The following is a 20,863-nucleotide window of genomic DNA, read 5'->3' as shown; positions in this document are numbered from 1 at the left end:
CAGGTAAGAATTTGTCTAGAAAGAAAGAACCCCACCTATCTCTTGGGAGCATATTGTGGGAAGGGAAAAGGAGAGGAGTCATTTCCCTTCTTTCTTACCCTGATATCACTGGCACTGATGAAATTTTCACAGATCCTCACATAGAGATGATGTCTCTGAGGAGCATCACTTACAATGAAATAGGAGTCAATATGGGGCGTCATCTTTTCTTTAAATGCATTTAGCTGCTGCCCAGCAAACTACTTCCATATTTAGTTATAACATGGGAGGATTCCATGGAGGTAAACCTCAGTGTGTTTGGGAAGAGGAGGACCTCCCAATCCTGAATGCTGTTGCTGCAAACACACTGCCTGCTGTGGTCAGTGCAAAAGGCTTCCTTCCTGCTCTCTTCTTACTATCTCCTTTCCAAAAACTCCAGTTCCCTTCCCCAGCAGTTTCACATCTCCTTAAAGCACTCCCCATAAATAAAGGTGTGTAGACCTAGCCTGGAACCTTGAGGGACCCACAAATGTTCCTGTAGCATGATAGAGCCAAGTCTCCTTTACAATGGTAAAATGAAAAACGCTGTCTGCATGTGGAATCTGCCCTTGGCAGCTATGCAATGTGCCTGGGTCCAGTACTGCCACGAAGGTGGCTCCCTATGTTAAAAACTACTTCTTGCCTTGCAAGAAACAGCCTGCCATCTGTTTAAGAATTCAGACTTGTACACCTTGTGTAGATGTTTCTTCTCTGTCCAGCCCAAATACAATTGGTATCTACATTCCACTTCTCCAGTGCTGCAAGAGTCAGAGAGGTAGGACAGAGTTTGTTATTATTACCTATGGATTTTTAGCTCTGTAAAGTGTTGGATTTTATGGTTTCTTTCAAGTTGTAATGTTCTCAGTATTATTCCCACTTGAAGACTTATCTTGCATGATGAAAACCAGCTCCTTTAGCTTTTTGTATTTGTACATAACCCTTAATTATTCCTTAGCACAAAAGCTCATATATTCCAGTACTGGAAAGCACTATACAGTACTGCAGCTCTTCCCAGCTTGTTCTGGTGGCTCTACATGTTACACTGCTTGGGGCTTGTCCTCTTGTTTGACTTCTACTAAGCTGTTCATTAAGTTCAATTTCATTAACAGCCAGAGTATATTGTATTAATATTGGCTATTCTGTCTCACAGAGGAAGTAAGTCACTGCAATATCCTCTTATCCAAATGATATATTATTTGTTTTTCTTTAGAACTGATTGTTAACACCTTATTCATGAAGTTATTAACAAGGCTGTATGATCTTTAAATTTGCTCAGTAACAAGCAACACTCTAGAGTTTCTGGCCTTCACTTGCCTTGTTCAAAGGCAGCACATCAATCCTTGCGTAAGTTCCTCCATAAGGACTCAGAGACATCCAGATTCTTTTGAGGCTACAGATGTTTTTCTTTGGGGCAACTTGCCTCTAAATACCACTTCCCAAGTGATAATGGGACCATCAAAGAGAACCTCTGAGTACTGTACTGATGTAGAAAGAGGACTCACAAAGGCAAAAACATTTTTGCTGTGCCAGGACAGAAAAGGTACTTGTCCTGCCTTTGTCCTGATCCTCTCTCAGTCTGGAAATTAAATTAGACTTATTCTCTCCTTGGTAATGGAGTAAGACACAGTGGAGAAACACTGGAGGTGGGATAAGTAAAGGTCTACTGCTACCCAAGGGTTAAAATGAAACTAAATATTTCATTTGAAAGTGCCCCAAATTTGTATAACTGCAGAATTGAATTCCAACAACCAAAATCACTGATTCTGCTGTGTAAGCGAAGAAATCTATTTTCTTTATTCTCTACATATTGACACGGTTATAAACACTTTTGCAGAAGGAAGTGACAGAGGGTTCACATTTTGTGCTGCCCTCAGGTCACTTTGCTGCCTAATGACATCCTCACTCTTCCTCTCCTATCTTCTTGCTGTGGAACTCCCGGCTCTTTGCTCGGAGCTTGTTGACCTGTGACTCTGCAATGTCAGCCCGCTCCTCGGCTTCCTCCAGCTCGTGCTGGATCTTGCGGAACTTGGACAGGTTGACATTGGACAGCTCCTCCTGTGTGGGGAGAGGGAGTCAGGGGTGAGGAGCCCAGGGCAGAGGTTTTGCTCCTGCTGCACCTCAGCCTTATGGGGCTGCAAATCTCCATCCCCCTCCCACCACTGCTCACACATCAGCCTCACACAGAGCTCCTCATCCTCCCCTTTTCAGGACCCTACTGGGACAAGCTTCACCAGGACTGTGTCACACATGAGGAGCAATTTCTCACCCCTTGGATTTGTCATTTCTTTACTTATTCTCCCACTACTTCCTGCACAATTGCCAGTGTGAGTTACAGGGTTGGGAAGACCCTGAAGCCTTCTGCTGCTGATTATTAGCACAGATTCAGGAACTTGCCAGTCAGTGGGTGTGGCCCCACCTTTGTTTACTCTGGCCTCCTGTGTGAAACAGGCTGCAGAACTTCCCTTAATGAATGGCCCTGAATGAAGGGTGCCCAGAGCTCACCAAGGCCTCATGACACGATACCAAAACACTGTGGCCAAGGGTGTTGTGTCTTGGGAGTTTCTTTCATACCCTCTCCTGGTATTCAGCCTCATTCAATGTGTGTCCTGCCCCAATGGAATTTGGCCTTTGCCCATTCTCCAAGCAATACTTACAGCCTCCTCAGCTTGTCTCTTGTAGGATTTCACTTTCATTTGCAGCTTGTCCACCAGATCCTGCAGCCTGAGAATATTCTTCCTGTCTTCCTCAGACTAAAGTGGTTGGCAAACAGGAAAGAGAGTCAATTCGTGGTGCTACATCACACAGGATTAACAATTGCCCTTGGCGATGGTGTGTGCAAAATGTGGCTTGCTGTGAGCAAACGCTGTCAGAGCAGGAGACCTCCTGCCTTACCTGGTAGGTCAGTTCCTTCACCCTCCGCTCGTACTTGCGCACACCCTTCACGGCTTCAGCGCTGCGCTTCTGCTCAGCATCAACCTCCCCTTCCAGCTCCCGCACCTGCAAGGACAAGCCCATCCCTGCAGCTTCCCTGGCAATGTCTCTCCAAGGACAGCCTCACTCACCCACAAGCCCAGCCCTACACACCCTGGCCTCCAGCTTCTGGATCTGCTTCTTCCCTCCTTTCAGTGCCAGCTGCTCGGCCTCATCCAGACGGTGCTGCAGGTCCTTCACCGTCTGGTCCAGGTTCTTCTTCATCCTCTCCAGGTGGGCACTGGTGTCCTGCTCCTTCTTCAGCTCTTCTGCCATCATGGCCGCCTGTTCAGAGCAAAGGGGCAAAGCCATTTTGGGGCTGCAGATTTTTGGGGGACAGGACATTCACCATCAGCAATGCCAGGAATGTCCAACTCACATCTGTGATGGCCTTCTTGGCCTTCTCCTCAGCATTGCGGGCTTCCTGGATGGTATCCTCCATTTCACTCTGGATCTGGGCAATGTCTGTTTCCAGCTTCTTCTTGGTGTTGATCAAGCTGGTGTTCTGTTGAACAATAAAATTTTGTGCCGTTATTTCCAAAAGGGAAAAATTATTTAAGAAATTTACTACTTCAATGTAAAGTTATCCTCTAAATATCTAATATCAGCATCTTCCTGACTTATCTTGTCAGGTCAAACACAGTCAGATAGCAGAGAATTATTGAAATTTGAAGAAGCTCTTCTCACTGCTTATGCAATCTTACTCATTTTGCTGTAATCCGTTTCTTTGTACAAGTGTAATAATTCTGGTTCAGATAAAGTATCTTATTACAAGAGTTAACTTAAGAATTTACACAGAAGAAAATCTGTAAAGGAAGAAAAAGGCCCATGAGATTTTAAATCTCATGAATCTAACCTGAGTGTGAAGGAGCTGCACACGTTCAGTGGCATCCAGAAGCTCCTGCTCAGCCAATTTCCTCGACCGCTCCGTCTGCTCCAGGGCTGCCCGCAGCTCCTCAATTTCAGCCTGCAGCAGGTTTGCCCTGCGCTCCACCATGGCCACCTGCTCCTTCAGGTCCTCCTGTGTCCTGAGAGCATCATCCAAGTGTATCTGGGTGTCCTTTAAGAGAATAAAGAGAAATTATAAGGCGAAGAATAAAGAGAAATTATAAGACGACACAGCACTGTTGCACAATGGCAATTGCCACCAGTCCAGTAATTATTATGGCAATATAATATGTGTAATTATAGCTTCATATTTGTATGTAGACTTATTGCCAGTCTATGCACTGGGTCTCAGAAAGTCAGCAGGAGATTTATTCATGGGGATCTGGGACAGCTGAAGAGTAAGGTCAAGTCCATGAATTTTAGGAGAGTGGACTTTCAGCTGTTCAAGGAATTACCGAGTGGAACCCCCTTAGGAAACTGTCCTCAAGAATAAAGAAGCAAAAAAAGAGTTAAGAACAATTTTTTTTAGAGTGCAAGAGCGCTCAATTCACATGTGTAAGCAATCAGGCAAGAGAGGCAGGAGATCAGCATGGCTGAGAAAGGACCTTCAGGTCAAACAGATGTGTAAGAAGGAAATGCATAGGTGTTAGAACAAGGGCCAGATATCCTGGGAAGAATAGAGACATGCTGCCTGGATGTGTGGGGATCGGATTATGAAAGCCAAGGCAGAGTTGGAGCTGAATTCCTGTTTTATTAAGTTTTTACATGGCCTCACATTGACTATTGCGTGCAGTTCTGGGCTTGTCAATTAAGGATGGTTACTAAGGGACTGGAAAGCATCTAGAGGACGGCAGCAAAGCCAGTATTGGACAAACTAAATCCCTAAGTGCACATCCTTATCTTAACATACCTTGAGCACTGCCTGGGTGTTTCTCAGGTTCTTCTGTGCCTCTGCAGCCACACGGTTGGCATGGCTCAGCTGGATCTCCATTTCATTCAGGTCTCCCTCCATCTTCTTCTTCAGCCTCAGGGCTTCATTCCTGCTCCTGATCTCAGCATCCAGCGTGCTCTGCATGGACTCCACAATTCGGAGGTGGTTTCTCTTCATCTGGTCAATCTCCTCATCTTTCTCTGCTATCTTCCTGTCAATCTCAGACTTCACTTGGTTGAGCTCAAGCTGCAGGCGCAGGATCTTCCCCTCCTCATGTTCCAGGGAGGCCTGGGCAAGTGGACACAAACATTGATAACATTGATAAACCCTCTCCTTGCAGTCTAGGGAATGACAAAATATTTCCAGAGATCTCAGCTGTCTGCACTCCCCAGCCTGAACACTGGGGAACACACAGGGCCTTTTGAGGCCTATTTCCTCATTTATTTACCGCAGACACCACTGATTATGGCCACATACCTCAGCCTCTTCCAGAGCAGCCTGGATTTCAGATTTCTCCTGCTCTATCTGCTTCTTGACTTTCTCCAGCTCATGAATTGCCTTTCCTTGCTCAGCAATCTGCTCTGTGAGGTCAGAAATCTCCTCTGCAAGGAAGGGTGAAAAGCGGCATGGTCAGACACAGAGCTGAATGGCGAAAGGCTCTGGTGCATGAAGGTGCCAGGCACGTTCTTATCCCTGCAGGCCCAGACCCATTAAGTGTGGCAGATAGACAAGCTTGTGAGAAAGCCCAGTGAGGAGCAGAGGGCCAGGGACTTACGCTGCAGGTTCTTGTTCTCACGCTTCATTGTTTCCAGGTGATCCAAGGACTCCTCATAGGCATTCTTCATCTTGAACAGCTCCGTGCTCAGAGAGCGCGACTCCTTCTGCGAGGCCTCCAGCTCAGCCTGCGTTTCCTCATACTTCTGCTTCCATTCTGCCAGGATCTGAAGAGAAACGGGGTGTGAGTAGGGATATGGCAGTCATGGGGGAATGCTCTGGCCAGGAGACCTGGTGCTGGAGGCCAAAAGACCTTGTCAAAGTTCTTCTGCTTCTTATCCAGAGCAGCGCAGGCAGCATTGGATCTCTCCACATCAATCATCAGGTCCTCCACTTCATTCTGCAGCCTCTGCTTTGTCTTTTCCAGGGAGGCACATTTGGCATTGACAGCCTCAACATGTTCTTCTGCATCCTGCAGGCGCTGTGCCAGCTTCTTCCTGGGAGGAGAGAAGCACAGTGCCACATTAGGGCTTGGAAGGGCGTCAGTTCTATACTGTCATAAGGGCAGCTGGTGACTTCCAGGGTTTTGAACGGAGCACGTTTCACAGATACAAAAGGATCTATCCTTTGCTGGGTCCTATCAACTTTTAGGCCTGTCTTAGCTCTTCTAGCCCTAAAGCCTATATTTTCCCTTCCAACTGACACTTTTTCTCTCCCTCCCTCTCTCCCTTTTTTACAAAGACAGTACATCCCTGCCTTCATCCCACTTTTGTCCTAACCCATTTTCAGAGATTCCAATTTCTGTTGACCAGTCTCCATCTTCTCCCATCATTTGCCATCCTGCTTCCCACGTACTTGGCCTCCTCGAGCTCCTCCGTGCGCTGAATCGCGTCCGTCTCGTATTTGGTTCTCCACTGGGCCACTTCGCTGTTGGCCTTGGACAGGGCGCGCTGCAGCTCCCCCTTGGCCTCCTGCTCCTCCTCATATTGTTCCCGGAGCAAGTCACAGTCGTGGCGAGCGGACTGCAGGGCGTGGGCCAGGGCGTTCTTGGCCTACATAGAGAGTGGGATTGGGTCAAGAAATTAAAATATCCCAGGAAATCTCTTCCATTGAATTAATTTAACACTACAAATATGACTGCTTGAAGAGTGTTTGCAATGAAGGACCAATATAAGCCTGGAGGACAAAATCCATTAATCACACTTGCTGCAGAAACAAAAGTTTCCCCCCAGGATGGCTTGTGCTAAACAGAGCCTGTCCCCCCTAGGCAGTGTGAAGCTACCAGTGTTTTGAGTGGCCAGTGGAAAGAAATTAGGAATAACCTTAATTTCTTCCTCTAGGTGCCTCTTGAGTTCCTCAATCTGCTGGGTGAAAGCCTGTTTGCCTCTTGAGAGCTGAGAAATCAGGGCATCTTTCTCATCTACCTGGCGTGAATATTCACCTGGGGAAGTACACAAATAGAAGACATTCTAATTGACATTTATGACCCAAACAAGCTGTTTTCGGAGTCATGCCAAAACATATAGGAGTCTCTCTCACCTGCTTCTGTCTGCAGACGAGCTCTTTGAGCATTGAGATCATTGATCATGCGCTGATGCTCTTCTTCCTTGGTCTTAATCTCACTCAGCTGATCTTCCAGTGTGCGGCACATCTTCTCCAGATTTGCCTGTGGAGACCACAGAGAATGAAAGAAGATTAGTATCTAGATGCTTTCTTATTCTGAACAGCAGGATTCTAACCAGAAAAAGGTGAACAGACTTGAAAGCTATAGACTGTTCCTTGGAGCTAGAAGGTTAGAAACAAGTTCCGTACAGAGACGAGGAGTTAGATAGTAACCTGGCCATAATTCTAAAGGATATACTTCAACATTATTTATTTTCATGTTGTTTTCAGTATATTTTTCCATACCTTGGCTTTGGAGACAGACTCCATGTTGCTGGCCAAGTCATCAATCTCCATCTTCATCTCACTCTTCTCCTTCTCCAGCTTCTGCTTCACACGTTGCAGGTTGTCGATCTGCTCCCCCAGCTCAGCGGTGCTGTCCGCGTGCTTCTTGCGCAGGGCGGCAGCCGTGGCTTCGTGCTGCAGCGTGGCCTCTTCCAGGTCACGGCGCATCTTCTGGAATTCTGCCTCGCGCTTCTTGTTCATCTCAATCTGAGCTGCTGTCGCCCCTCCTGCTTCTTCCAGGCGCTCGCTGATCTCCTCCAGCTCCCTCGACAGGTCAGCCCGATGCTTCTCTGCTTTAGCGCGAGAGGTTCGCTCTGCCTCAATCTCCTCCTCCAGCTCCTCAATACGGGCCTGGAGAACAGCAGGGACCCTTCACACCCGTGCCCTCCTCCTGCCTGAGCTGAGCCTGAGCAAGGGAGGGGAAGGAGGAACAGAGACTTGCCTGCAGCTCCTTGATCTTCTTCTGAAGTTGCATGCCCAGGGCTTGTTCATCCTCAGTTTTGCTCTGGATCTGGCTGATTTCAAAGTCTTTCCTTTGGGCAAAGTGAACCGTGTTAGAGCTCAAAGAAAAAACACAAGTGCTCCAGCCCAGCACTCAGGTGTCCCACAGCCACACTTACTTCTTCAGTTTCTCCTCCAGCTGCTGCTTATCATTCTCCAAATCCATGATGCTGTCCTGGGCCAGCTTCAGGTCTCCTTCCAGTTTCCTCTTAGCTCTCTCCAGGTCCATGCGCAGCTTCTTCTCTTGCTCCAGGGACCCTTCCAGCTAAACACAACAAGACCATCAGTGCTCTCCCAGCCAGGTCGGACTCCATACCTGTGCTGTTCCTGCTCTACATCTGTGTGCTTACATCGTCCACTTGCTGCTCCAGCTTGGTCTTGGCCTTGGTCAGCGTATTGACTTTGTCTTCTTCTGCCTGCAGGTCATCCAGGGTTTGCTGATGGGCCTCTTGGAGGGCTTTCTTCTCTTTTGTCAGCTTCACAATAGTCTCGTCCAGGGCTGCCATTTCCTCAGTCAGGTTTTTCACCTACAAATAAGATGTTTCAAAATTTGGTAGAAAATATTTTCACTGGTTCTGTGTTTCATTTTTCCCTTGGATGCTCAGAGAAGCCCAGCTCAAGATTTTGCAAAGCCAAAATGTCATATTGTAATGGCCTCTTACTCTGCCAGTCTGTAATGTCCTGACCCTTTACATGACTGCCAATGTGTGTACCTTGTTTTCGGTGGCGTGTTTTTCCTTCTCCACCTTGGCCAGTGTTAGCTCAAGGTCATCAATATCTTTCTTCAGCTCTGAACATTCATCCTCCAGTTTCCTCTTCTTGGCTGTCAGCTCAGCATTTATTTCTTCTTCATCCTCAGCCCTTTCAGTCACCTCCTTGACTTTGGCTTCCAGCTGGATTTTGGTTTTGATGAGCTGGTCACACCTTTCCTCAGCATCAGCCAAAGCATCAGCTTCCTGGTGGGAAAATACAGGAAAGATTATCTCATGCTGAAGGAACCAATGTAAATTGGTAAGACTTCCATGATTACTTTTGGAGAAGAAAGATGCCATGCAATTACATTATAAACTACAAATCTAGGATAAGTTTTTAGTTAGTTTTCTTCTTGTCTGACCCTTGCATCATTAATACAGCTCTGTTTAGCTACATTTCATATCACCTTATTTATTCTGGGCATATTAGAAAGTCTCTTAGATTTAATTGATGTTTTCTTTTCTCCTGTAGAAAGTGATTGCATATTATTCAATTTATGTGGAAGTGTTGAGAAATGTGAATAACCTTACCACCAAGGAAATATTTGAAACTCCCATTAGTAGCTTTATACTCAGCCAGTGCTGGCAGTGGACAATAGAATAAGATTAATCTTTCCTGGAAATAGACATTTCAACTCAAGGGTATTGACAGAATGTTTTTTTATGGTTCTGGGAGGCCAAATGGCATTGGAGACAAACATACGGAGATGGTGCTTGTGTTCTAAGTTTTAATGGGCATCTGTGTCTTCTGGGAGCAGTAGGTACAGGAGCTGATGTGAGATGTGCTATAAGAAATGGTAATCAGCTCTTCATTTTGAAAACTAAGTTAAGGCAGAGTAATAGGTCAATCAAACTACTGTATCTGCTCCACTAGATACACTACAGTGACTATAATAACACTTTATGTCATGAGCCCATGTGGAAACATGTAGGTATTAAGACTAAAAACTCATTCCTTAATGTAAACTCCAGCTTGCAGTAGTGAAAATGAGTGGGGAAAGAACATGGCCTTAATTTCACCTTTAGTTACATGGTATTCAGCTTAAAATATTTTAGAAAGCTTAGTATGTCATTTGAGAGTCCTCTATTAGGAAAGAAGAGTTAGATCTTATTTCCTCATAAAAGTATAGAAAAGTGTTACTTACAGCCTGCACTTGGAGCTGCAGGTCATTTTTCTCCTTCATTAGAGATGCCATTTTCTCCTCCAGCTCCTTCCGCTTTGCCTCAGACTTTGCAAGCTCTTCCTTGGTTTTCTCAAACTCTTGTTTCATGTTGGCCATCTCCTTCTCAGACTCTGCACTCTTCAGCAAGGGCTTGATCTTGAAGAACAGCTTCATCCATGGCCAGTGTTTGACATTCATGAATGCACGGATGTTGTACTGGATGCAGAAGATGGATTCCCTGAGGCATAATTAAAACATACAATGAATATTCACAATCTGACAAGTTGTCAACACTTTCCCATGAGCAGAGTGACTTCAACTGAAGAAGAGGAATTTGTACCTCCGCTCCACCATTCTCTGGTACTCCACTCTCATGAGGAAGCCCCTGCACCTGGCCTGGGTGCGGGTGATGAGCTGTGCCAGCTTCTCATCCCTCATCTCCTCCAAGAGTCCCAGCAGCCCAGCTTTGAAGAACACCTTGAGAGAGGGAATGTTGCAGCACATCACTGTCAGGTAGAGCAAAGCCCAGGGACTCAGTGAATGGAGAAGTTTGTACCTTGGTGTGCCCAAATTTGTACTGGGTGTGGTCCACATCGATTGAGCCAAGGAGCTTCTCAGAAGCCTTCTTGCTATCGATGAACTGTCCCTCGGGGATGGCGCTGGCATTAAGCACCTTGTATCTGTGGAATTAGAGGAGGATAGGGCTACTTTTTTCCAGGCAACACACAGTAGCCATTAAACTCCACCAGCTCTTTTTAAAATTACAGCACAGCCTTAATGGACCCATGAATGAACCAACATTGTTTTTAGTGATGCTGACAAGCACAGTGCTCTCACCTCTGTTTGAAGTCAGCATAGAGGACTCTGCTGGGGAACCCTTTCCTGCAAATCCTGATCCCTTCCAGCACGCCGTTACAGCGCAGCTGATGCAGCACCAGCTCGTGCTCCATGGCACCTGGCAATGCAGAGCACAAATGAATGGCACAGGTTGCAGTGCAGAGGGGAATGGATGTATCAGAGCAAGGATCTTTCTGCTTGAGCATCTTACCAGGTGTTTTAGTCTCATTGGGGATGATACAGCGCACAAAATGGGGGTGAGTGCTCCGCAGATTGGTCATCAGCTTGTTGAGATTCTCCTGTGGGATTGTGACATAGAAGCTTAGATGAAAGAAATTTACTTCTGCATACTTTGTACCTAGATGCCAAGGAACTAATATAATAAATCTTAGGAGATAGAAACTTTCAAATTCAAAGTTTAGATTTAATCAAACCTTCTATGTACTTTTTATTGAAAAGTATTCTCATTAAAAAAATGTTTAAAATTCTTCCCCTTATTTTGGAGGAAGTGAAACACTACTCCATAAATATTTTAACACAAGCCTTTTTGGGACAAATATCTATATTACATGACAGATTCTGAAAAATATTTTTCACAAAAACAGTGAGTGAACTTTTATAAGAAATTCAGAGAGCCAAATGAACACTGAATCCTAAATTTGAATGGAAAATCACAATGAAAGGCCCTTTATACTTACTATTGCTTCTTTAGAAACCAATGCCAAAGGACGAACCTGAATGTATTTAGCTCAGTTTTGACACTATGTTCATGTCACTTTACAGACAATGAATCCATACTTTACCCGGAAAAGAGCTGAGACAGTCTGGAAAGAAGAACCCTTCTTCTTGCCTCCCTTCTTGCCGCCACCACCACTAGCCTCTTAAAAAAAAAAAAAAGAAAAAAAAAAAAGGAGTTTTTCAATATGACCTTTTTTTTGCTGCATCTGTATATATCACAAACGTTGAAAAAGAAAATATAGGAAAATAACCTGCTTCTGCTCCACCATAAGAAGCAAAAAGTAAAGCCAGTGTCTTCACAGATGATTTCTGGTACAGCCCAATGACAGTTTCATTCAGAGGGTCCTTGTTCTTCTCCAGCCAGCCAGTGATGTTGTAGTCCACTGTGCCAGCATAGTGCACCAGGGAGAAGTGGGCCTCAGCCTTGCCTTTGGCAGGCTTGGGCTTCTGGAAGTTGCTGGACTTGCCCAGGTGCTGGTCATAGAGCTTGTTCTTGAAAGAGGTGTCAGTTGCCTTGGGGAACATGCACTCCTCTTCCAGGATGGAGAAGATGCCCATGGGCTGGAAGATAATTCAATAAACAAGAGAGAATGCCTATAGAATAACGTGATTATGGCTTGGTCTCAAAGGGAATGTAGTAAAAGACAGGAAGCTGAAAAACAAACTTTGCCATGTAGAAAATTTATTTCTAAAAAGTGAGTTTAAAAGATTCTCCTGCTTGATTCACACATTGGCATAGTGATTCATGAATGTTTTTTATGCCGAAGACATGTTAAAGTTCAGGAGGAGAAAGAATATATTTAAAAGTATTTTTCACAATTGCGTCCATTACATATTTACTTCTGGTTTTGATTTTTCAATCAGTACCCTAAATTATATGGAACTACAAGAAATCTCAATTTCTTTCTCTCAGAGGTCAGGCACTGTACTTACTTTGCTGTGAATCTTAAAGAAAAAATGTATTTTCCAGATAACTTTATTCCAGAGCCCTAAGAAAATGTTTTCATTTTAATTTGGGAACTGCCTTATGTTTTTGAAGATAATATCCTTTAACCAAGTAAATGGAGATACCTTTCATGCAGAGAATGTGTGAGAATTACTTCTATAGTTTTCTGTGGACTTTGTAATATCTATAATGCATAATTAGCAATAGTACAGCTCAAGACTTATTTCTACAACTAAAACAGAATACAAGAAACTAACCATGGGAAATTTAAAACAATGGATTCTTGAAAATGGAAGACATCTTGAATTAAAAACATACCTTCTCAATGAGCTCAATGCAGGCAGCCAGGTCCATGCCAAAGTCAATGAATGTCCATTCAATTCCCTCCTTCTTGTACTCCTCCTGCTCCAGCACGAACATGTGGTGGTTGAAGAACTGTTGCAGTTTCTCATTGGTGAAGTTGATGCACAGCTGCTCCAGGCTGTTGAACTGCTCAGTGGAAAAGAACCACAACAACCAAGCCTCATCAATATGCCCAGTTCTTCATCATTCTCCTCCACCCTTTATAAATCTCCCCAGTTAAAACACAACTGTATTATCAGGACCACACCATAACAGAGCCTATATGCAGCTCCTGAAAGAAATAACTACATAAGGAAAATGAGGGGGTTTTTTGGAGCAGATTTTCCTAGTGAATCTCCTAAAATTAATAAAATACTTTGGCATTCTTTTATTCAACAAAAAAGATGAGTGCATGCTCTTGTCTCCAAATTGAAAACACTTGATATCTCTGATTAAACACATAACTATTAATTCCTTTGTTCCTTAAACAATTTGAACATCTTTATCTCATTATATATTTGCCAATGCATCTCCTAGTTCTGCTCCAGAAGCTCTTTTATAAATTTATTGTAATTATTTTGGGTTATTTTATCCTTACCATTAAGAGTAAACAGTTGTAATATTACAACATATAAAATTCTATTTGCTGCTTCTACACAAACAACATGACTCCGTGCTTGTACTGATGGAGCTTTTGAGGATTTTGCTCTCTGCTATAAAAGAAAATGACAGGGGTTTTTTTCTGCATAAACTCACAAATGACTAGCGTGTTAAACCTTCAGAGGAATATTACTTGCAAGTCCTCTGATATAACAATCCTTCCCTGCAAGAGCAATCCTCAAGCCTGAAGTCCTTACATCAAAGATCTCAAAGCCAGCAATGTCCAGGACACCAATGAAGTACTGCCTGGGCTGCTTCGTATCCAGCTGTTCATTGATGCGAACAACCATCCACAGGAACATCTTCTCATAGACTGCCTTTGCCAGGGCACCCACTGCATTGTATACCTAAACCAAAGAAGAGTGGAGCAAAAGAAATACAATATCCAGAGCAAATAGGAAGTTATTCAAGTCAGAGCCTCCCAGTCACCAACTGGTTGTTGTTACCTGCTGCACAGTCTGACCCTTGGTCACGTATTCATTCCCCACCTTGACTCGGGGGTAGCAGAGGGCCTTGAGCAGGTCTGCTGAGTTCAGACCCATCAGGTAGGCAGCCTTGTCAGCAACTAATTACAAGGAAAAGGAGATAGAAAAATTAAGACTAGTAAGACATGCAGCACTTTGAGTGATGAAGCCTTTCCAAAACAGCGGCAATATTGAATGTCCTCATTATCAAATTTTGCTAACTGGATGTCAGAGGAACCATAACATAGTTATTCAAACAAAATCATCTTTGTGTTGAATGTTTCACAGAGCCATACATTTAAAGGCTATTTGTGTCTTTACAAATTTTCACAGAAATATCTAGAAACAATGTATTTACTGAAAATTAATCCTGGAATTCATTGCCCTAAAAAGTGACTTATGAAGTGGAAGTTCTGTAACTGAATATAATGCCTTTATTTCTTTAAATATCAAGCAGAGACTTTTTTTAAAAAAAATCTTTTCTTTCTCAGTGGGTCTAAACACTGAGCAAGCTATGCTAATTCAGAATGGTAACTCAGGAGAGATTTATGGGCGTATATGCAATTGGTAGTGCAGACAATGATTAGGCAGTAATTGAAACAAGAGTGCATTTTGGATGGCAGTTTCATACCTATGCACTATCTCACCTAAACACATTTCTACTCCATCTTCCACACACTGAATTATTATTGCTATTTCTATTTCTAACAGGTGAGTCAAAGATTTTGCTGGTACCTTCGGTGCCATCAGGCTCTGCCTGCTCCTCACGCTGCTTTTGCTTGAACTTCAGATTCCCGTAGTGCATGACAGCCCCTGTCAGCTTGTAGATGGCTGTTTTCTCATCTGGAGTGAAGCCCAGGATGTCAATGGCACTCTGAAATAGGAGTAGTAAAATAAAAGATTTGCCTGGGAGATCACAATAGCTACAATACTCTGAATTGCTACTCACATCTGTAGCCATCAGCTCCTCCTGGTCGTTAATGCTGGGGACAGTGATCTCGCCTTGACTCACGAAGTGGTAGTCATATGGGTTGGTGGTGATGAGGAGCATGTCTGAAAATAAGAAGATGGGTTGTGTAGGCTTAGTTTAGTCAAGCAAGTAATAGTGTGAGCTGATACTCAACAATCTTCCTCCAAGTTAGTAATTCTTCCTACCAATTAGCTCCGGCTTCTTGTTGGATGTGATCTGATAAAAGATGTGGTAGCTCCTTTCCGCCTTGAGCTGGAAAGTGACTCTGGACTTCTCCAGCAAATCTGGAGGGAAAATTTAGTTAGAAACAAGAAGAAACAGAAAAAAAAAAAAAACCCAAACCAAAAACAAAACGTAGAGAAGATGGAAAGAAAAACAGGGATGGCAGGATAGATGGTGGGGTGAAAATATGTTGTATGGATAGACAGGGGAATGGAGAGATTGTGAACTGCTCAGGAAAGTGTCTTACATGTTTCAATATCCGCAGAAGCCAGTTTTCCTGTGGCACCAAAATGAATTCTGATGAATTTGCCCTTTAAAGGAATAAAAGTGTCTTAAGATTTACATCATAAAAAGTATATTTGAAATGAAGAATTTTGCCATTTATTCCACTGGGCACAAGATTTCTACCTAGAGACATTTTCTTAAAATCAGCTGCATTTCCACCACTGACATAAAGTTGTCTTTTTCATTTTTGACCAGTGGCACAACTGTATTTTATGTATGCTGAACGTACAAATGTAAAGGAATGTGTGGAATTCATTAGACAAATTATTCTAACTATATCCTGCACACAGAGAGCAGTTACCTAATGATACAGAAATAGCAATTTAAGTAGTTCACCTGTTTAAATCTGCATTGCAACCTAATAAACAATTTCTGGTTAATTAAATCTGAAATATAGCAAATATATTATGCAATTAAAAAATATCTCTTCCCACCCCTTCCTTCCTTTCTTCCTTTCTTTCTCTTTCTCTTTCTTTCTTTCTTTCTTTCTTTCTTTCTTTCTTTCTTTCTTTCTTTCTTTCTTTCTTTCTTTCTTTCTTTCTTTCTTTCTTTCTTTCTTTCTTTCTTTCTTTCTTTCTTTCTTTCTTTCTTTCTTTCTTTCTTTCTTTCTTTCTTTCTTTCTTTCTTTCTTTCTTTCTTTCTTTCTTTCTTTCTTTCTTTCTTTCTTTCTTTCTTTCTTTCTTTCTTTCTTTCTTTCTTTCTTTCTTTCCCATCTATCCTAGCCTCATTCCCTTTCTTCCTGGCACTCTGTCTGTCTCTTAGAAAATGAATAGAAATGTAAGTAAACATAAAGAGAGCTAATTTTTTTCACAGCAATATATTATAGGAGAAAGACCATGAGATCTGTTATTTTAATTTGCATTTTAATGTAAAACAGAATTAACTTTTTGTGTTTTGAAATCTGGAGATTTATCTTTAGGATAAGTGGTAAGAAAATTCAGTTTTACTCTTGAAAACAAGATGGCTGAACAAGGAAAAGAATGGCTGGCATAAACTCCTGTTTACTATGTTTCAAGAATTATTTTGTTAAGCAACTCACAAAGCGTGAGGAGTTGTCGTTCCTCACGGTCTTGGCATTTCCAAAGGCCTCCAGCAGTGGGTTGGCGCTGATGATTTGATCCTCAAGCGTTCCCTGCAGGGAGAGAATTACTGCTAGTTATCCTTTCCAAAAATCCTGACAGGAATGATGAAAGCATTGATCCCAACATGTGTCTACTAATTTACCTGCATTTTGCCTGATGTCTGCTCCTCCTTCTTCTTGTCCCCACTGGCTGCAATTGTTGCAAAGTACTGGATGACACGCTTTGTGTTCACAGTCTTCCCGGCACCGGATTCTCCGCTGTCAGAGCCAAGAGAGAAGCAGAGGGTGCGTGGTCAGGCAGGAGGTCCCCTGGCACCGGGCAGCCCCGCAGGGACCCGCGCAGGGGCTGTACGTACGTGATCAGGATGGACTGGTTCTCCCGATCTGTGAACGAGGCAGAAATACAGCACTTAAAACTCAATGAACAACAAAGAATGAAGCATAGTCAGGTAAGTTTAATGTTTTGCCTGATGTCAGCTTTACTTAACCAAACAAACCTCCAAAGCACATCACTGAGTGCAGAGGTGTCTTTCATTTAAAACAGTAGAAACAATGCTATGAAGGTAGTAAAACCACAATAGATGTGTGTGTCAGAACCGAGAAAGCTTTGAAAAAGTCTCATCACATTGCTGAGACAGAGCATCCCTTCAGAGAATGTAATGGTCCAATGCCTCTGAGACAGACTGAGCCACTCACCAGTCAGCATGAACTGATAGGCGTTGTCAGAGATGGAGAAGATGTGTGGAGGGGCCTCCTGGCGCTTCTTGCCTCGGTAGGCCAACACCACCTCCGGGTTGTACACCGGCAGCCACTTGTAGGGGTTGACGGTGACGCAGAAGAGACCCGAGTAGGTCTGCAAGGAAGGGACACAGCACGTTGGCTTCCCCTGAGCCTGGCCCAGCACTTCCTGCCGCTGCCCAAAGGAAGCTGCTGCTGCCACTTACGTAGATCATCCAGGCTGCGTAACGCTCTTTGAGGTTGTACAGCACAGTGGGTTCGTGGAGGTGGGTCATCATGGCCATGTCCTCGATTTTATCGTACTTGGGAGGGTTCATGGAGAAGATTTGATCATCCTTCACGGTCAGGGTCTGTCAGAGGGAGAAGGATATACGTGTCAGCTAAGATCCAGAGCAGGGATCAAATGTTGTCCTTCAGTCTTGTTTTTGACTCACCTCTCCCGCTTCAGTTTTGACAGTGACTTTGCCCGATTCCCTGCTTGTGATTGTCCCTTTCACAAAGGATTCTTTGGGATGAGCCACAAAGACAGATGTCTTGGCATCAAAAGGTTTGTTCTGGGCCTCAATTCTCTCCTTCTCTGACTTTCGGAGGTAAGGAGCCGCCTCCCCAAAGACGGCCATCTCAGAATCCGAAGACATGGCTGCTCTTTATGGAGGAGCTTGTCAGCAGAGAACACTATGGAAGAGCAGATATGTTGCTCCAATGCCAAAAAGTAAGCACTTGTTAGTAGAAGAAAAGGTATAGCAGAAAAAAGAAACTATGTTAATACTACTTGTAGCCTTTTGGAAGGAATGGTGAATTTTTGCATTAGTGCAATTCAATATTTATGGCAAATGTATATATATGGAAAATTGTATTTTGGGAGATTATTTGGCTTATACTGAAATCACATTTAAATAATCTATAGAAACTTAGGATTCAACTATTCAGGCACTGTACTGTGGAATTAAGAACCTCAAAAATCCTTTCAACTGCTTAGGCACTCTTAAAATTAATTTGAAATTATGATAATGCACATTCCTCACAATTGGTACTAATTCACAAAGCTCAGAATGCTCATACTCCACTGGCTGAATTGCATACTGAAAACTCAAATTTCTTAATGACTCAGTTTCAGTGTTTAAAACTTCTGTATAATTGTATTAATAATACATTTTTCTCCAATGTTATTAAGTGCCTGAATCCAGGCATAAATTGCAACATGACTGTCAAAAGAAGATTAATGCTGTTTCAAACCACACTGAGATAGCTCCTTTTCTAGTACTTTCTTTTGCTTTTTAAAAGTTAGTAGAATTTTAGAAAAAAACAAGTTCAAAGATTCAAAGATTCAAAGCTCAAATGAACTATTTAAAAATAAAGAATTTTAAAGTCTGTATTAATTTCTCTGAAATATTTTTTTCTTCCCCCTGCCCTGAGGAAAAAAACCTCAAACAGTGGGCAGCTTAGGAAAACATTTAAATATCTCTTTCTGTATAGAGTTAGGTACCTGATATTTACACAACATTTAGGTACCTGCTATTAACACAGCATTTAATCTTGTGTTCATTTGTACTAACATGAGAAAATATAACATATATTCCTTTTTTTTTGTCTCTGGAGGAACAGGTATATGTCTTCCAGAGGAAGAGGGCTGAATCTTCCATTTCTTGTGAGGTAGAGAACAAGCAGAGCAGGGAGCAAAGGGGAGCACTGCCTTTTACAGAAGTGACAATCAGAGCTTTGTTGCTTAAATTACAGCTCTTCCTTCTCTTTAGTGATTCCATGGCAAATTTTGGACAAAATATCACATTAATCCACATATTCTGAGACAAGATGCTGAATTTTGCAGTTTTCCTACTGTGTTCCTGGTTCAGTTATATAGCTGCAACAGCAATGCTGGGAAGGCAGTACACCTCACTCCCTGTTAGGTGAGTTAAGCAGAAGTGAAGAATGTCCCCATGGGGATTTTCTGGCCTGCCATGAGTAGTCAGAGATTTCAAACACAGCTCCTTAAAGAATGGACCAGATGACCTTATGAGATCCCTTACAACCTGGACTGTTCTATGATTCAGTGATTCACTTAAAAACCTTACCAACCTTCAGCACCCTACCACCTTATACTGTGACTACAGTGGGCTTGAGAATATACAGTCAAACAGTGACCATTCACTCAGCCCTACAGACACCCCACCCAAAAGGATCTGTCTCTGTCCCTAAGAATCAGTAAATCAGGTTCTTACCTCTCGTGACACCAGATGTGTGGCTCGTGGGCTGGCAGCTGGTCAGTACTGTAAAACAGAAATGGCAGTTCCCAAATTGCTGCTGCACAGAAATCAAGAGTGAAAACATGCAGGTGCCTTGCAAACTGATTTATAATGGAGTCCTCTCCTGGACAGGAGCACCAGAGGCAGCAGGACTGTTGTGGCACATTAGGCTGCCATCCCCTTCCTGCCAGCCTGCAGACCCCATGCTCTTACCTTGGAGCTTTCTGTGGAGCCAGGGCAGACGTGTTGCAGGGACGTTTTATACGATCTCGTCTGCAGATGCTACAGATGCCTACTCTTTCTTCGGTCAAAAATATTTTGGCAAACCCTCTTTGGCTAAGCATTGTCTGGCAAACTGAACTAAGGGCATAATTGTCATTTGACATGACTAGATATAATTAGAAAATTTTGATGTCTTAGTGGCTATATGAATACATCTCCTATAAATAATGTGACAAGGGTGTTAAGGAGAGAATCTGGACTAGTCAAAGCACTTAAAGAACTTGGATTCAGGACTTATGGATTCTATTGCTGGATTTCCCACCGACTCACTGCACGACCTGGGACGGATTGCTTGGTATGTCTGTGCTGCAGCTATCCCAGCTGTGCAATGGGAATGTCAGCTTTTATCTTTCCCTTGTGATGGTGTGAAACTTGTAAGAAATGCCTAAGAGGAATACATTAGACAAGCCACTAAGAGGGAAGTAAGTATTACTAAAAGCATTTGGCGGATGTGCTGGTAAGATTCTGAAAGCAGAGGAATAATCTGGTGTGATAGTGCTGGTGCCTGAGAGTCACAGACAGGCCAAGATAGTATAAGGGACAAAGATTTGGTCACAGAAATAAGAGGCTGGGGTGTAGCTGAACTACTGGGCTGGGTCTCAGAGAGAGATGTGAGGTCAGTTCAGGTACATGAAGAACAGTATACATACACTCGTGCAGATGCACCCATCTTTACACTTGAAATTGCAAAAGAAGTGGGAGATTCTCCAAGAAGGGTTATTATAAGCCTGTGTATGGACCTGTGCTAAGGGGAGTGTCATAAGATGTGCTGTGATTTCTGCTTTGTAGATCAGTGCAGCTTAATAACAGATGTTCCTTTCATTTCTTGATGATTTTTTAATTCATCAGAAAGTACCCATATTGGCAGTTCAGGGCAGGACCTCAGTTGTTTCTTATGTCTTTTTTTCCAAGTCTGACCTGTGAATCTGTACCATAAATAAAAGAAATCCTTGAGGTAAAGATTTGGGCCTGTAGAAATCGATGCCATTTGAATATTCATACCCCTTTCAACAAGGAATGGTTATGGGTCATTACAGAGTCTACAGAGTTTCCTTAAATTCCTGCAGAAATTTCTGCTCCTGCAGAATTTAAAAGCCCTTCACCAACACAGAGCTCACACATCCAAATGACAGCATCGGTACAGAGACTTGCAGCCTTCAGTCTATCCTTG

The 20,863-nt window shown here is 43.1% G+C and overlaps 1 protein-coding gene across 2 annotated transcripts; it reads right to left on the bottom strand.

The window, feature by feature from the left end:
- Positions 1-1,897: 1,897 nt before the first annotated feature.
- Positions 1,898-17,820, bottom strand: LOC309580258 (myosin heavy chain, skeletal muscle, adult-like). 2 transcript variants are annotated; one of them, XM_082294100.1, is made up of 38 exons: positions 17,602-17,820; positions 17,374-17,517; positions 17,126-17,282; positions 16,786-16,813; positions 16,573-16,687; positions 16,388-16,480; positions 15,311-15,374; positions 15,027-15,125; positions 14,821-14,924; positions 14,607-14,745; positions 13,854-13,972; positions 13,605-13,754; positions 12,724-12,894; positions 11,711-12,020; positions 11,525-11,601; positions 10,933-11,020; positions 10,722-10,839; positions 10,441-10,564; positions 10,225-10,361; positions 9,867-10,122; positions 8,683-8,925; positions 8,320-8,496; positions 8,089-8,234; positions 7,911-8,001; positions 7,430-7,819; positions 7,061-7,187; positions 6,844-6,962; positions 6,377-6,573; positions 5,835-6,018; positions 5,583-5,748; positions 5,285-5,409; positions 4,787-5,095; positions 3,845-4,048; positions 3,368-3,493; positions 3,103-3,273; positions 2,911-3,015; positions 2,673-2,768; positions 1,899-2,073 (listed from the first exon to the last, which is right to left on the bottom strand). In XM_082294100.1, the coding sequence occupies exons 1-38, from the start codon at positions 17,803-17,805 to the stop codon at positions 1,918-1,920; spliced, it is 5,829 nt and encodes a 1,942-aa protein (XP_082150226.1). In that variant the 5' UTR covers positions 17,806-17,820; the 3' UTR covers positions 1,899-1,917. The 2 variants fall into 2 exon arrangements, with proteins under 2 accessions (XP_082150225.1, XP_082150226.1); XM_082294099.1 differs by having other exon boundaries at positions 1,898-2,073; positions 10,722-11,020.
- Between the last annotated feature and the right edge of the window lie 3,043 nt (positions 17,821-20,863).

This window comes from Coloeus monedula (assembly GCF_965178545.1).
Source record: "Coloeus monedula genome assembly, chromosome: 19".
In the NCBI taxonomy this organism is placed as follows: Eukaryota; Metazoa; Chordata; class Aves; order Passeriformes; family Corvidae; genus Coloeus; species Coloeus monedula.
Note: the sequence above shows the minus strand (reverse complement) of the source record. Positions and strands in the feature narration are given on the sequence as shown.

What these genes read in the sequence shown, in the direction of transcription:
- LOC309580258 (XM_082294099.1), bottom strand. Translation starts at nt 17,805, where the DNA reads ATGTCTTCGGATTCTGAGATGGCCGTCTTTGGGGAGGCGGCTCCTTAC. An exon ending in AGAGCCTGATGGCACCGAAG is followed by an intron (nt 13,973 to 14,606) that starts GTACCAGCAAAA and finishes CCTTGTAATTAG; the next exon opens with TTGCTGACAAGGCTGCCTAC. An exon ending in AGGGTCAGACTGTGCAGCAG is followed by an intron (nt 13,755 to 13,853) that starts GTAACAACAACC and finishes TCTTTGGTTTAG; the next exon opens with GTATACAATGCAGTGGGTGC.